We start from the raw sequence: 17,241 nt of genomic DNA, 5'->3' as shown, positions 1-17,241 counted from the left end.
AATTAGGAGTGGTACTGTTGATCCTTCACTTAAAGCTGAAGATATTTGGAGTCCATTTATCCAATATTTTCACATGATATAGATTCCCTTTCAATAACTTTCTAATTTAAAGGAACGGAGTTGATGACATAATATTGCTGTGTTTTTACTGAGAAATTTCAGTCCAGCCTTTTTTTTCTTTTTTTTGTTCTTTTTTGAAATTTTTCTGTTTAGTTTGGTTTGATATATTGTTTTTAATTTTTCTTATTGATTTGGGGATTTTATTTTTTCTTTATTTTATATATATAATAAATCTTTATCTTTCTTTTTTAATATTATATTCATTTACTAAGAGATCGTGGGATCTACAGATTTTTTTCATATTTTATTGTTCTTTATGATTATCCATGCCATGATTGTTCTCCTTCTCTCTCTGTATTACATGTACAAACATTGATGTTATATATTAATCTGTATTAACTTGAAAACTAATAAAAAGATTGAAAAAGAAAAGTGTCACTCACTTTCATTTAAAGGAATCCCAACATCAATAGGCAGAGAAGGCCCATCAGTCTTTATCCTTTCAGAATACAAAATCTACATTAGGGACATTTAAGAGACTCTTAGATAGACACATGAATGATAGAGAAATGGAGGGCTATGTAGGAGGGAAGGGTTAGATAGATCTTAGAGCAGGATAAAATGTTGGCACGACATTGTGGGCCGAAGGGCCTGGACTGTGCTGTAGTGTTCTGTGTTCTCTGATCTTTCAGTACATAAATGAGTGCAGTGTCCAGGCCTCCAGCTCTTGCTCTGCAAGTCCACTTCAGCTGTTGATAACTTTCTGCACAAATACTTCTTAATGTCTGACCTAAGCTTACCCATCAATACCTGAATGCAGTCCCCTCCAAGTGCTTAAAGAGAGTTATCTATCCTTTTATTGGTGTCTCTCATGCAGAACTCCCAGATCTTCAATGTTCCAATGGGTATTCCACATAAATTTTTTTTAAAGATATCTTAAGATATCTTTGTTAGTCACATGTACATTGAAACACACAGTGAAATGCATCTTTTGCATAGAATGTTCTGGGGGCAGCCTGCAAGTGTCGCCACACTTCCGGCGCCAACATAGCATGCTCGCAACTTCCTAACCCGTACGTCTTTGGAACGTGGGAGGAAACCGGAGCACCCGGAGGAAACCCAAGGAGACATGGGGAGAATGTACAAACTCCTTACAGACAGCGGCCAGAATTGAACCCAGGTTGCTGGCACTGTAATAGCGTTATGCTAACTTCTAATTCCTACACAGGTAACTACAAAGTTGTCAGATTAATAATACTCCTAAGGATGTTACTGGAAACAGTCATTAGATTCAGTGACTGAACACTTGAGCAATGCGGATGTAAAAAATCCCATGACGTTCTACCTGCGTGGCAGGAAAGGATCTCATGAATGCAATAGGTTGAAAAATCCCATTTGTGCCTTCAGCATGTTACCATTGTATTTCTGAAGATAAGACTACATAAAAATATAAGAAATAGGAGCATGAGTTGGTCAAATAGAGTAAAGAATCCCAAAGGTTTACCACCCTCTATGTGAAGAAAGTTCCCCTCATTTCAGTTTAAAAGGGCCTACCCCTTATTCTGAAATTGTGTTCCAGGTCCTAGACATCTCAGCCAGAAGCAACAGCCTCCTTGAAACTAGCCTATCAAGGTCCTTAACAATTTCCTACGTTTCAACAAGATTTCCTCTCATTCTTGTAAGGTTTAGGGAATTCAATCCCTTTCTGTTCAATCTCTCCTCATACAGCAAAGCTGACATTTCTGGAACCAGGCTTGCGAATCTTCCCTGCAATTTCTCTGTGGGTAGTACATCTTTCCAAGATATGGACACCAAAATGGTGCACGATAGTCCAGGAGCAACACACACAAAATGCTGGAGGAACTCAGCGGGTCAGGCAGCATCTATGGAGGGAAATAAACTGTTAACATTTCGGGTCGAGACCCTTCATCAGGACTGGAAAGAAAGAGGGCAAAAGCCAGAATAAGAAGGTTGGGAGAGGGGGAGGGGCACAAGCTGGCAGGTGACAGGTGAGTCCAGGTGAGAGGAGGAAGGTAGGTGGGTGGGGGAGGGGGGATGAAAGGGAGTAATGCAAGAAGTTGAGAGGTGATAGGCAGAAGAGGCAAAGGGCTGAAGAAGAAGGAATCCAGTAGGAAAAGGCAGTGGACCATGGAATAAAGGGAAGGAGCTGGGGAATAGATGGGCAGATTATGTGGGCAGGGGAGGGGTAAGAGGAGAGAGTGGGCCACAGGAATGAGGGAAAACAAAGGGGGTCCAGGTGCAGGATTTGGATACTCCATGTGCGGCATCGCCAAGACTGTACAATTGTAACAAGATTTCCTCATCCCTGCCTTCAATTGTCAAGTTTCCTGCTATATATGACTCACAAACTGGACAGCTATGATAATTTGGGTGGCCCAGTGACACAGCTAGTAGAGCTGCTCCCTCACAGCACCAGAGTCATAGAGTCACACAGCACAGAAACAGGCCCTTCGGCCCAACTCGCCCATGTTGACCAAGATTCCCATCTGAGCTAGTCCCACTTCCCCGTGTTTGGCCCATATCCCTCTAAACCTTTCCTGTCCATGTACCTGTCCAAGTACCTTTCAAATGTTGTTATCGTACCTCCCTCGATCACTTCCTCTGGCAGTCCATCCCATATCTGGATCAGCCTCTGGGTGAAAAGTTGTCCCTCAGGTTCCTATTAAATCTCTTCCCTCTCAACCTAGACCTATGTCCTCTAGTTCCTGATTCCCCAACCGTGGAAAAAAGATTGTGCGCATTCACCCTATGCCCCTCATGATTTTATACACCTCTATAAGAACACCCCTCATTCTCCTATGCTTCAATGAATAAAGTCCCAACCTGCTCAACCTCTTTCCATGACACAGTCCCTCGAGTCCTGGCAACATCCTCATAAATCTCCTCTGCACTCTTTCCACACACAGGTTCGATCCTGACCTCCAATGGTGTCTGTGTGGAGTTTGCGTGTTCTCCCTGTGACCTCATATGGGTTTATTCCAAGTGCTCCAGTTTCCTCCCACAACCAAAAGACGTGAAGGTTGTTCGGTTAACCGGCCTTTGTAAAATTACACCTAGTGTGTAGAGGAGTGGTGGAGGGACAGTTGCTGGGAAAGTGGGGAGTATAATAAATGGAATTAGTGTAAATGGATGGTTGCAAAGTCGGTGAACTGAAGGGCCAGCTTTCATGCTGTACCTCTCCATGACTTTTGGGACGAAGGAGTTGATAGGCAAGGAGAAACAAGCGGGAGTTTTGCAGCACCAGGAAGAGACAATGGAATCTAAACTAATATTTTCACCCCTCAAAGTTATGAAAATGAACTGGTTACATTTTAAGTGCTGTGCTGAGCACTTGAGAAAGCAGGGAACATACAAGTTTGTTTGACGACACTGGCGCACAGGCAGCGTTAAAGGTTCCCAGGTGTAGCGGCGAGGACGCGGTCCCTCTAAATCTGCAGCAGACGCGCCGACACCGCTGCAGGAAGGTGAGGCCGGGCAACGGGAAGGGAGTTCGGGCCCACCGTAGGCGAGGCTGGGGATTGCAGAGGGCTCGGGGCCCTGGTTACAGCGGGGCTGGGTTACCCGGTGGCCGAAGCCCGGCCTGATGGATCAGCCTGGCCGCCCCGGTGCCGGGGAACCTGACGCTCGGGTTACCCGGTGGCTGAGGCCCAGGCCCCCGGTGCGGGGGGAACCTGACGCCCGGGTTACCCGGTGGCTGAGGCCCAGGCCCCCGGTGCGGGGGGAACCTGACGCCCGGGTTACCCGGTGGCTGAGGCCCAGGCCCCCGGTGCGGGGGGAACCTGACGCCCGGGTTACCCGGTGGCTGAGGCCCAGGCCCCCGGTGCGGGGGGAACCTGACGCCCGGGTTACCCGGTGGCTGAGGCCCAGGCCCCCGGTGCGGGGGGAACCTGACGCCCGGGTTACCCGGTGGCTGAGGCCCAGGCCCCCGGTGCGGGGGGAACCTGACGCCCGGGTTACCCGGTGGCTGAGGCCCAGGCCCCCGGTGCGGGGGGAACCTGACGCCCGCTCGCAGAGGCACTGATTCTGGGAGATTTTGCCTGGCTGCTGAGCTATGGAAACCCTCCCTAAACATCCTCTTCAAGCTGTTCCTCAACCCTCCCCCTGGTTGTGAGCATCTGACCCAGGTCAAGTCTAATTTTGTCAATTCTTTTCTCTACCAATACTCCTGTTAAATTCCTGGAACGTCCCATTAAGTTAGTGGTTCCAGAACATAAAACAGGCCCTTTGGCCCATGATGTGCGTCCAACTATTTAAACTGGTAATTAAGTGCTGAACTAAACTCATCCCCCTTGCCTGTAGAATGACCACATCCCTCCATTCTCTGCACATTCTTGTGCCTATCTAAGAGCCTCTTAAATGCCTCTATTGCATTTGCCTCCAGTGTGACAATGGCTAACACGAGGGGACATAACTTTAAGGTGATTGGAGGAAGGTCTAAGGGAGATGATGGGGGTAAGTTTTTTTTTACACAGTGAGTGGTGGGTGTGTGGAACGCACTGCCGGCAGAGGTTGTGGGGGCAGATACATTAGGGACATTTAAGAGACTCTTAGATAGATGCATAAATGATAGAAAAATAGGGGGCTATTTGGGAGGGAAGGATTAGATAGATTTTAGAGCAGGATGAAATGTTGGCACAATATTGTGGGCCGAAGGGCCTGTACTGTGCTGCAGTGTTCTTTATTCTTTCACTCCTGGAAGCACATAACAGGCACCCACTACTCTGGCGGGGGGAGGGGAAGAAACTTGCCCTGCATATCTCCTTAGAACATATGGCCCTTTAGTATTCAACATTTGAACCTTGGGAAAAAGATCCCAGCTCTCTATCTATGCTTCTCATATTCTTATAAACTTCTATCAGGTCTCCCCTAAGCCTCTGTCTCTCCAGAGAAAACAACCCAAGTTTGTTCAATCTTTCCTTATGGCATATGCCCTCTAAACCAGGCAGCATCCTGGTAAACCTCTTCTGCACCCTCTCCAAAGCCTCCTTATATAACTAATGCTATATAAATGCAATTTGTTAGTATTGGAGGTGGCATAGCAAATATTGCTGCTGCCTCACAGCTTTGATCCTGACCTCTGGTTCTGTTTAGTTCTCCCTGTTACTGTGTGGGATTCATTTTACATTCCACAAATGCGCTGTTAATGGGCTAACTGGCCACTGTGAATTACTCTGATGTAAGTGGAAGGTAGGAGAATCAGGACAGAGATGACGGGCATGTGAGAGAGAATAAGGTACAGGGAAATGAGGAGGCGAATGTTAGTTATGAGTTTGCTCTGAAACCCAGCATGGACTTGTAAGGAAATATAAAAGCGAAGAGATAATAAGTTATTTATTAGCAGTGAGGTCTGAGTTGCACATTTTAAAATAAATTAATCGTACACACCAGGTGCCACTGTCTGTAAGGAGTTTGTATGTTCTCCCCGTGTCTGCGTGGGTTTCCTCTGGGTACTCTGGTCTCCTCCCACTTTCCAAAGATGTACAGGTTGGGAAGTTGTAGGCATGCTATGTTGGCACCGGAAGCATGGCGACACTTGCGGGCTGCCTCCAGAACACTACGTAAAAAGATGTATTTCACTGTGTGTTTCAATGTACATGTGACTAATAAAGATATCTTAGAGACCTTCCAAAGGTGCATATATTCATGAGGATATTTTTAAAAAATATTGCATTTGTATAACTTCCATGGTTTTGGATGTACAAAGGTGCCGTTAAAACTAACAGTTGTTTACAGCCAATGAAATTCTAAATGGGCTGTAGGTGATATTAATTAAATGTTGCCTGGGCTGGGAATTGCATTTGAGGAGAGACGGACCATGCCGTGGTTATTTTCTTTAGAACCAAGAAGATTGAGAATCGATTTGGTTGAGCTGTACAAAATGATGAGAGTCCTAGGCAACATGAACAGTAAAGACAGCTTTCTCTTGGTAGTCAAGCCTTTAACTTGGGGACATGGACCTAGCTAATTGGTGGAAGGATTAGAGAGGAGTTGAGGTTTTTTTTTGCCACTCAAAGAATCTCAGACTCCCTGCTTGAAGATAATGGAGTCAGAAACATTTACCATGTTTAAAATGTACCTGAATGAGTACATAAGGAGACGTAACCTACAAGGATGTAGGTCAAGAGCTGGGAAGTGGGAATATTTTGAGCAGTTCCACTTTTGGCCACTGTGGACACTGGTATGAATGGCCCCTTTCTGTGATCTGAATTTCTATAACTCTATACTTTGTTTCAGCAGTATTGTTGCTATTGTAATGCAGGGAAACTAGGGTCAATTTGTGTACAGCAAGATCCCTAAAACGTTAATGTGATCATCTCTTTTAGCGATATTAATTTAGAGAAAAAAATGCAGGGTCATTGAGTATAACTACTCAACTCATCAAAATAATGCAGTGGATTAAAATAAAGCTTGGATTTAATACCTCAGTGGAAATCTGGCTCCTCTGACAATGGAGCACTCCCGTGCTACAACACTGTGGTATTGACTGTATTTTTGTTCTGGTATCTGAAGTAAGTTCTTGCCACATTCCGATAATTGAGAGTTCAAGTCTAAACTTGCGCACCGTGTCAGTTTTAACAGAATAAGGTATCTTTATTAGTCACATGTACATCGCAACACACAGTGAAATGTATCTTCTGTGTGGAGTGTTCTGGGGGGCAGCCCGCAAGTGTTGCAACGCTTCCAGCGCCAACATAGCATGCCCACAACTTCCTAACCTGTACATCTTTGGAATGTGGGAGGAAACCGGACCACCCGGAGGAAACCCATGCAGACACAGGAAGAACGCACAAACTCCTTGCACACAGAGGCAGGATTTGAACCCGGATCGCTGGCGCTGTAAAGCGTTATGCTAACCGCTACCGTGCCTGCCCAAATAAGAACATTGAAGCAGGAGTAGGCATTATGGTCACTCCTGCCTGCTTGACTATTCAATAAGATTATGGTGATCTTTTACCTCAGCACCACTTTACTGCACAAATGTCATATTCCCTGATTCCCTTAAAACCTATTGATCTTAAAAGGAACATGTTCCATTGTTGCCTCCAAAAAGAGAAAAGAGCATTGATTAGAAATCTGTTAGTAGAAAGGTTTGGATCTCTCTTTATGCTTCTGCATGTTCCTGAAATTGAGTGGCAATGTATTTCCAACACTTTCTGCTTTCGCAAAGGAATATTGTGGATGATGAAATAAAGCAGAAGCTACTGTAAAAACCCAACAGGCCAAGGAGCATCTGTGCGTGGTGAGAGAAATGGTTAGCTTTTCTGATCAATGGTCTTTCATAAGAATCCAGCTGGAAGTGTCTCAACTTATTCAAACAAAAAACAGAAGCTCTAGCATCCACTTTTAGAATTTAAACCATTAATGGTGCATCATTTCCTTGCTTTCTGAAAGTGAAAGGGTGGTTATGGAGGTGGCATTTGTGAAAATGGAAGTACGGACTGGTAGAGAAACAAAGGACTGCAGATGCTGGAATCTAGATGAAAAAACAACAAGGTGCTGGAGGAACTCAGCAGGTCAGGCAGCATCCATGGAGAAAAGCAGAAGGTCAACATTTTGGGTCAGGACTGAAGATAGGAAAAGGGGAATCCCAATATATAGGGGGGGAGAAACAGAGCACTGCTCTACTTTCCCCCCCTATATATTGGGCTTCCCCTTTTCCTATCTTCAGTCATGAAGGAGGGTCCTGACCTGAAACATTGACCATCTGCTTTTCTCCACAGATGCTGCCTGGCCTGCTGAGTTCCTCCAGCATCTTGTTGTCCGTACCCATTGGTCACCTGATACGTGATTTCAGTGTATTTGGTTAAGTGAATGTAATGTGTGGGGGAGTACAGAAGTAGCAAAACTAGCTGAGCATTTATGAGCTGGGTGTTGCAGGAACTAAGTTATTTCATTAATGTTTCTGAACTTTTAAGAAGTTTGGCTATAATAATGTACATAAAACTAAGCCTGTACAAGACCCATGATGTAAAAAAATTGCCAGTGGGTATTTGGTTCAGTATCTTCCAATTCCTAAGGTAATACATCAAAATGTGTATTTCAGGTTGGGCTATTGGCTGATGAAGGGATAGTAAATGTATGGAATGCCCCCTTTGCCAGATGCAGAACTGGTACGGACACCTCTCCAGTTGTATCGGTACCTCTTTCGATGTTGTAGACTACTTCCCACGGCGATCATACAGCAGCATTACAAACACGCAATAAGACAGGTTTGTTTAATGTTGAAAGCCAAACTGTTTAAATATTTTGCACCTTATTGCGGTAGTTTTTAAGTTTAACTTATTGCTTTTTCTGCATGATTTTTAATTCTGAAATGAGTATTAAAATATTGGAAGGAGGAAAATAGGATTGTGAAATGTTATAGCACAAATAACAAACCGATTAGGAGTAGGCTATTTGGTTTTTCAAGCCTGCTGCACCATTTCATAAGATCATTAATAATCTGACTGCAATTTCAACTCCACATTCCCAATACCCCATAGTAACTTTTCACCCTCTTGCTTATCAAGTATTTATCTAGCTTTGCCTTATATATTCCAAGACTGCTTTCAAGCCCTTCAAGGAAGGAGTTCCAAGGTTTATGACCCCCTGAGAGAAAAAAAATGTTTTTTTTAAATGGGCTACCCTTTTCCCTTTTTTAAACAGCAACTACTAGTTCTGGATTTTCCCACAAAAAGAAGCATCTTTTCTACATTCACTCTGTCAAGACCCCTCAGGATTGTATATATCTCAGTCAGTTGTTCCATTGTACAAAAACTGGTTTTGTGACATAGTTATCCACTAAGTTACTATTCCACAATCCTTTTTTCTTAAATCATTCCCCTGTTAAAATGCTTTAATGGATTTGCTTCCTCAACTCTTTCTGGCATTCTGTGTTCTAATTTACCTCTTGCTTATTAAAAAAAAGTAGAAAATTCTTTTTAGCTATTCCATACTTTTGGTGATCTTGAGCCTTATTAATGGAAGCCAATTTCTGTGGATGCTGTAGACTGCTTCCTAGTCAGGTGTTCGGGCAACATCAGTGAAAACAAAACGGAGATAAGATTTCGGATTTGAGTTTTGATCAGAACCATTGTCTGGAAACAATAATTTAGTTGCAATTTCCACAGATGCTGCCTTCCTTGCAAGGTATTCCAAGCAATTTGTTCTTATCTCTTGACACTGACTAATGTTAATGAAACAATTTGCTTCAGTTTACCTATTTGGGGTCCCTTGATTTTGACTATCTCTATCAGAGGTCTATAATTTTTTATTGTTTATACTCTCAACTGAAGGATCCTGACCCTACCCAAATCCTGAGCATTTTAACTTAGTAAATCTATTTATTTTTGACATCTTTTCTAATATTAGGCACTCAAATCAAATACAATAATCAAATTGTGACCTTTACCAATAATTGGTGCAGTAATTGGGCAATGAATCAAGAGCCTTACTTGCCCAGTTTTGACATGGTGCCATGAACTTCTGTGGGACTTAGAACCAAAACTCGTCTGTCTTGTTGGCACAGGAAATTCTCAGCCCAGGGTGTTCTCACTGTGATGTTCTTACTAGTGAGGTCCATAAAGTCATTGAGCTGTGACACCTTGTGCTAATAGGATTGACTTAAGTGGCTGTGGCTATTTAAGTGGACTGATAAAGATGGTCTCCACTACCATTCAAATGGTATGTTTTGAGTAAGGAAGGAGCTTGAATTAAGAAGCCCTGCATCTTCCAAGCTACCACTCAAATGCCCCATCAAGGATCTCCTGCCCGTTGGAGGCAGAGTCTATAGTTACCATATCGACCACATCAACCACCTCAGAATTTGCAGAACTGGAAATGGAAAGTCATCATTAATTCCCAGTAACTCCCCAAAAAGAAGAAGAAGGAAGTTCATCATACAGTGTTTATTTAATCAAGTACCTGATAAAATAGTAGCTCGTCACCTCACAGTTTTGGAGATTGTTCAAGTTAATTGCAGCTGAATACTGTTGCACTTTCATTCTCCTCCAAATGCCCTCATCCTCAAAAACTCCTGGAGGCCTTTCGCAAGATGGACTGTGCAGGAAGTGTTTTTAAATCACAGATAAACTTCTGATCCACTTCATGTCAATCATTTTCCAGTTTATATATTTTTGACCTTGCCTTTTTAAAGGAGACTTCTTAATATTGGATTTTGAGTTGCTGGATCCTGTTGAATGTGTTTTTTTTGATCCTTGTTAGTAGTAAACATCATAACGGACTGAATTACGTTGATGTCCATATTTTAATTTCAAACATTGGCATCAGTATGACAAATGATCATTGTCTGAAGAGCACATAAGACCAGAGGTAATAGCAGAGTTGGGGTTTTGGAGTCAGTATAGTAGAAGGATCTGGCAGACTGAGGAAGCTGGACCAAGCAACAGCATCGTGTTCAGAACACAAATAGAACAATGTTATAATGAGAAAATCAGAAAATACTTGGTAACAGTGTCTAAGTTTCATTTTACACCATGGAGCGACACTGCCTAATAATCAGGGCTCCCATTAATTTATGCTTGTCTTAAGCTGTTCTAACTTGAGACTTAATCATAAGGAGGTGTCATGGATGGGTCTGGCCGTTCATTTAACTATGACTATGCAAGCAACAAAGTTGATTGTCTTTGATAAATCAGATTGGCAGAGTTTGTAAATGCGATTGCCTTAGAATTACTTGAATGGGCAGTAAAGTTATTGATATATTGATCTATGAACTTGAACAAGCTTCACAGTGGGCTGTGAAACTTGGATGACTATATCCAGAAATGGCATAAGTAATTGCTCTAACTTCAGCAGTGATTGAGTTATAAATACTTCTTTAAATTGCTAGAAATATTTATATTTGAGGAGATTTATTGCATTAGATGTTAATAGTTTCCCACAGTGTTTCAACTGTCCCATCTGTATTTGTTTAAGGCTGCTTTATAATTTGGTAATACCAAAGCCTAGATGTTGCAAGTTAAAATTCTAGTTTTGATCAACCTTAGGATTTGCTTTCCAAAGCATTTTACAGATAAGCTATCATTCATCCTTCCATAGAAGGAAGTTGGTTAAAGCAGTCACATCACTTTATCTCCCACAATCTTTACCTAATGAAGCAAAGTTTTGGGCCAGATGCTTCCTGGAAGAAATGTAATAGCTTGGAAATATAGTGTGGTATTCAACACTTCTGAGCAGCTGAAGGGAAAAATTGCATGGTTGTTTCTTTTTTTGCTTCCCCAGAATGTGCATGGTTGTATTGGAAATAGTTCAGTACGCCCCCATCCCTTCATAAGCCCTGTAGATGAATTAGCTAGCTGCCCCTCGTTGTTCTAGTGATAAATTTATGGATCTTCAGTGACAGAAAGTCCCGCATCTCTGGAATTGTAAATTTAACATGAGCTATTAGGTTCAAAGGAGTTGTATTCCTTTCTGCAGTTATGTGTACAAAATATAGCACCTATCCACATTAGATCAGTATCTGTGGAACTTAGAAGTTATTGTCAGCCATACAGCTTGAATGAAATCAATTACTTTCTGTTTAGTATCTGCAGAATCAGAATTAAGCTCTGTTGGTTACCCCTACTACAGTTCTTATTTTAAATTCATTTTGTAGTATGTGAGTGTCTCTGGTTAGGAGAGCATTTATTGCTCATTCTTGATTACTATCAAACTACTATAGTCCTTCTATTGAAGATGCTACCTTAATGTTGTTGGATAGGGAATTATAGGATTTAGATCCAATGATGCAGAAATGATATATTTCCAAGTCAGGATATCTGCAATTGATAGTGTTCTCCTGCACATACCTCCCCTATTCTCTTGATGGTAGAGATCATGGGTTTGGGAGGAGCTTTTGGAGTAGCGCATTTTGTAGACTGTACACACTGCATCTATGTGCACTGCTGGTGGAGGGTGTACCAAACAAACAGGCTGCTTTGTCTTGGATGGTGTGGGTTTCATGGATATTGTTAGAGCTATGCCCATCCAGGCAATTGTAGAGTATTCCATTACTCTTCTGACTTGTGCTTTATGGAGGTGGAATGACTTTCTGGGGTGTCATTCCAGAAAGACACCCCAGAAAGTCATTCCACCTCCATAAAGACACACACTTGCCACTGAATACTCAACCTCTGACCTATTCTTGTCATAGAGTGATAGAGTTATAGAGTCATACAGCACGGAAATGGGCCTTTTGGCACAACTGGTGCATGCTGACCGGGATGCCCATCCAAGATAGTCCCATTTGGCCCATATCCTTCTGAACCGTTCCCATTCATGTATCTGTCTAACTGTCTCTTTAGTCGTAGTATTTATGTAACTGTGCAATAGAGTTCTGAAAATTGTTCTGAAAACTGTGTTAATGAAGGATAACTTCAGAAATTCTGTACCTTGTAGAATTTTAAGATTCATGCAGATGAAGATGATCCAGAACGAATTCAACAGATTATCAAAAGGGCAATTGAAGATGCTGACTGGATTCTGTCTAAAGTAAGTGTTCTTGGATTCTACTGATTCCCAATTCGTGTGCCATCAGAATTAAGTGTTATTTCTTCACCCCCGTCCCCTGGTCTCCCTTCCAACTCACCACCCATCAACCAACATATCCCACTATCAAAGAACTAAACTCTGGTGTTTGGCTTTTCATGGATTCTGAAAATGGAAGTTACATATAAAGAAAATATATACAAGTGAAATAGTAAGTGCATCAGTAAATTACTTAATCGTGTGACCCGAGTAGTTCCATTGTTATACTTTTGTCAATATTTATCATTAAATTTACTATATTACTTGGTCAAGATATAATTGAATATTATAGCTACAACATAAACCTATGAATCAAGACTGCAGTTTGAATGCTTTAGTAGTCCAAATTCATAGGCAGTCTTCTCACCAACTTGCTTTCATTGAACCTATAATTTTTTTGCGTATCTGGTGGAATTTTCACTACCCAAGCTTTTTTTTATTTCTCTTTACATATTATAAATATGTCGCATAAATTACCTTTATTTGAAGTAATTCAAGGGCAGATCTGAAAAATATACTATTATTTGAAAATTATCTTTTAAGAAAGGCTGTTCTCCCAAAAAAAGGTTTGAAGATAATTGTTCCTGTACAATAAAATTCACAATGTGAATTGATACTTTCCCATTCCAGAAACTTCAGCAAAGGGGAAAAGACTGATTACATTCACTCTATCTATGCCCCTTATGATTTTATACGCCTTTATGAGATCACCTCTCAGTCTCCTACGCTCCAAGGAATAAAGTCCTATCCTGTCTAACCTTTCCTTATAATTCAGTCCCTCAAGTTCTGGTAACATCCTTGTGAATCTTTTCTGCACTCTTTCCAGTTTAATAACCAGCAGGGCAACCAAAACTGAACACAATACTCCAACTGCAGCCTCACCACTGTCCTGTACCACGACCTCCCAACTTTTATATTCAGTGCCCTGACTTATGAAGACCAGCATGTCAAAAGCCTTCTTCACCATCCAGTCTACCTGCGAGGCCACTTTCAGGGAACCATGTACTTGTACTCCAAGGTCTCTTTGTTGTACCACACTCCCCAGGGCTTTGCCATTCACTGTGAAAATCCTACGTGGATTTGACTTTCCAAAATGCAACACTTAGCATTTATCTGAATTAAACTCCATTTGCTATTCCTCTGCCCACTTACTCAGCTGATCAAGATCTCCCTGTAATTTTTGATAACCTTCTTCATTGTCCACTATGCCACCTATTTTAGTGTCATCTGCAAACTTACTAACCATGCCTTGTACATTCTTATCCAAATCTTTGATATAGATGACAAACAACAATGGGCCTAGGACTGACCCCTGAGGCACACCTAGTTCCTGGCCTCCGAGAAACAACAACCATCACCCTCTGCTTTTAACCATCAAGTCAATAGTGTATCCAATTAGCCAGGTCTCCCTGGATTCCATGCAATCTAGCCTTCCAGAGCAGCCTACCATGCAGAACCTTATCAAAGGCCTTACTGAAGTCCATATAAACCACGTCCACCACCCTGCCCTCATCATTAAAAAAACTCAGTCAAGTTCATAAGACATGATCTCCCACACACAAAGCCATGCTGACTACCCCTCATCAACCCCTGTCTTTCCCGATCTTATCCCTCAGAATCCTCTCCAGTAATGACCTTACCTACCACAGATGTTGGACTCACTGGTCCATAGTTCCCAGGTTTTTCTTTGCTGTCCTTCTTAAATAAAGGCACAATATTCGTTACCCTCCAGTCTACTGGCACCTCGCCCCTGGCTAACGATGATGCAAATATCTCAGCCAGGGCTCCAGCAATTTCTTCTTTAGCCTCCCACAGTGCTCTTGGATATACCTATTCAGGCCCTGGCGATTTGTCTACCTCCATACCTTTTAGGACATACGGCACCACCTCCACTGTAATGCAGACTATCCCCAAGACCTCCCCATTTACTCTTCCTTGTTTTGAAGTCTTACCATAGAACCATAGAACCGTACAGCACAAAACAGGCCCTTCGGCCCACCATGTTGTGCCGTCCATCAAACCACCCTCACACTATCTAAACCTTTCCTCCCGCATATCCCCCTATCTCACATTCCTCCATGTGCCTATCCAACAAACTCTTGAACCTGTCCAATGTATCTGCCTCGACCACCACCCCAGGTAGTGCATTCCATGCACCAACCACTCTCTGGGTGAAAAACCTCCCCCTGACATCTCCCCTGAACCTCCCACCCATAACCTTAAAGCCATGCCCTTTCGTCTTGAGCATTGGTGCCCTGGGAAGGAGGCACTGGCTGTCTATCTATTCCTCTCAATATTTTATATACCTCTATCATGTCTCCTGTCATCCTCCTCCTTTCCAGTGAATAAAGCCCTAGCACCTTAAGCCTCTCCTCATATTCCATACGCTCTAATCCAGGAAGCATCCTGGTAAATCTCCTCTGCACCCTCTCCAATGCCTCCACATCCTTCCTATAATGTGGCGACTGAAAGTCTTCATGTCTTTTTCCATGGTAAAAACAGAGGAGAAATATCCATTAAGGACTTTGCCCATCTTCCGCAGCTCCTCACAGAGATGTTCCCGTTGGTCTTTGAAGGGTCCTATTCTGTCTCTAGTCACTCTTTTCCCCTTAATATATATAAAGTCTCTTTGGATTCTCCTTATTCTTCTCTGCCAAAAACTATCGCTATCTCATGCCCCCTTTCTGCCCTCTTGCTTTTCTTCTTGAGTACACTCCTTCATCTTCTATACTCCTCCAGGGATTCACTTGATCCCAGCTGCCTGACCTGACCTATGCCGCCTCCTGCTTCCTGGCCAGGGTCTCAATATCTCTTGTATTCCAGGGTTCGCTACTCCCACCAGCCTTGCCCTTCATTCTAACAGGAACATGCATATGTTGAGCTCTCACTATCTCACCTTCAAAAGCTTCCTACTTGCCTGTTGACCCTTTGCCCACAAACAACCTACTTCAATCAACCTTCGTATAGACAACAATATAGAGAGGAATGGTGTATGTGGACTACATACTGCTCATTTTGGTAATTCTGCGTGCATCAAGGGAAGAAGTTGACCTGAAATGTTGACCATCCGTTTGCCTCCACAGATGCTGTTTGACTCGCTGAGTTCCTCCAGAAGTTTTTTGATGTAGATTCATGCATCTGTAGTGTCTTGTGTCTCTGAAGAAGTTGTCATTGCTTGGTTCAGATCCTTGCTTGGTTTTAATCTTGTCTGTTGTATTATTACAGTATAAAAATATGGAACAGAAGTAGTGAAGACCCACACTACAAGCAAAATAATGAGGATATACAAGATGTTGGCTGATACCAAAGATGCAAAGTTAATAGCAAGTAGTGCCTAAATATTAAATTAGTTACTTAACATGGAACACTCAAGATCAGTAGAAACTCGGTTTCCCCAAATACAAGGGTGTATGTGGGAAATAAACGTGAAATAAAGGAATGGGTAGTCAACGTGTCCTTGGAATGCAGTCTGTTTCAGAGGTCAACAAGGCATGTATTATGAGTTTTCATTTTAAGTTTAGAGTACTTGTGTTTCAACTTCATTGAACTGTGGTTTTACCACTGATGATATCCATTTTCATACCAAAATACAGTTCGCATTCCGATATCTTATAACCTTGACAAATGGTTCAGTGTTTCTTTTTTAAAAATAATTTTCTCATTAATCTGAAATACAGTAATGGAAGGAAGTGTGTATTCTGCTGAATTCATCCAAAGTTGTTTAATATAAAAGAGATACCAGTTGCTGATTTGGTAGATGAGTTAATGGTTAAACTCTGTTCCATTGATAGTATCACAGACGGTGTACCTTGTGTACCATTTATATCTAACAAAATGTGCACGTAGATATTTTTAAAACTCTCAAACTCTACCTTACTGAAGTTGTCTTGACTTTTTCTTTGAAGAGTACTTGCATGCAGCCTACCATTTCTGGAAGGCCAGTCCACTCCACCCCAGTTCAAAGGAATGGACGTTATCCTGTAATTTGCATAATTTGAGTGAGACAAAATAGCAAAGATCCAAAATGACAAACATGACCTTGCCCTGAGGGTGGGACATGTCTTTCTTTTTTTTTTTACGTTTTTTTAAAATTTAAGAACATTTTGGATTGTGTATCAGTGCAGGAAACTGTACAGTCTTTTTGAAAGAATTAAAGTCTGCTAATTTCACACACTGTCAATCTATTTTGGATGTTGTAATACTGCAATTATGCACACAATTGTTTTGCTTGCCTTACCATAACATACAAACCTATGAATTCAAAGCAGTTATAAGCCCACTGGCCCCTCGAGACTGCTCTGCAATTTAATAAGATTATGGCTGGTTTGATTAGATGCATAGTCCTGTCTACCTGTGTTAACATTTCAGCCTCTTCCTTATCAAGAACCTACCTCTACCTTAAGAATATTTAACATCTCTTCTTGCACTGCCGTTTGAGGCAGAGGCTTCCAAAAACTCACAACACGCTGACAGAAAAAAAAACTTTACTTCATCTTTTCATGGTTACTAGACAATGGTTGATTCTGGATTAAAACTTCACACTTCACCTTCACAGTGTTTCTAATTATATACTTAAGAGGATCATCCATGGTTAGGGCCATGTTTGAGTTCAGCTGCTGACCTGGCCAAAATTCAACACTCAGCCATACCACT

At 42.0% G+C, this 17,241-nt stretch overlaps 1 protein-coding gene across 2 annotated transcripts; it reads left to right on the top strand.

Annotated features, from left to right (window-relative positions):
• Positions 1-3,390: 3,390 nt before the first annotated feature.
• On the top strand, positions 3,391-16,757 carry lyrm9 (LYR motif containing 9). Of its 2 annotated transcripts, none has more exons than XM_052035600.1 (4): positions 3,391-3,545; positions 8,126-8,291; positions 12,460-12,552; positions 15,814-16,757. In XM_052035600.1, exons 2-4 carry the CDS (start codon positions 8,157-8,159, stop codon positions 15,835-15,837), a joined length of 252 nt encoding a protein of 83 aa, XP_051891560.1. In that variant the 5' UTR covers positions 3,391-3,545; positions 8,126-8,156; the 3' UTR covers positions 15,838-16,757. The 2 variants fall into 2 exon arrangements, with proteins under 2 accessions (XP_051891560.1, XP_051891561.1); XM_052035601.1 differs by lacking the exon at positions 3,391-3,545 and adding an exon at positions 4,433-4,533.
• The last annotated feature ends 484 nt before the right edge of the window (positions 16,758-17,241 follow it).

Source organism: Pristis pectinata, chromosome 21 (genome assembly GCF_009764475.1).
Source record: "Pristis pectinata isolate sPriPec2 chromosome 21, sPriPec2.1.pri, whole genome shotgun sequence".
NCBI classification, from domain to species: domain Eukaryota; kingdom Metazoa; phylum Chordata; class Chondrichthyes; order Rhinopristiformes; family Pristidae; genus Pristis; species Pristis pectinata.
The sequence above is the reverse complement of the archived record's forward strand: the minus strand, read 5'-3'. Positions and strand labels throughout refer to the sequence as shown.

Bases quoted from the DNA above. Each gene is read 5' to 3' on its own strand.
- lyrm9 (XM_052035600.1), top strand. From the start codon at position 8,157: ATGTATGGAATGCCCCCTTTGCCAGATGCAGAACTGGTACGGACACCT. The intron at 8,292-12,459 runs GTTTGTTTAATG...TGTACCTTGTAG, and splicing joins ACAAACACGCAATAAGACAG to AATTTTAAGATTCATGCAGA. The intron at 12,553-15,813 runs GTAAGTGTTCTT...GTATTATTACAG, and splicing joins CTGACTGGATTCTGTCTAAA to TATAAAAATATGGAACAGAA.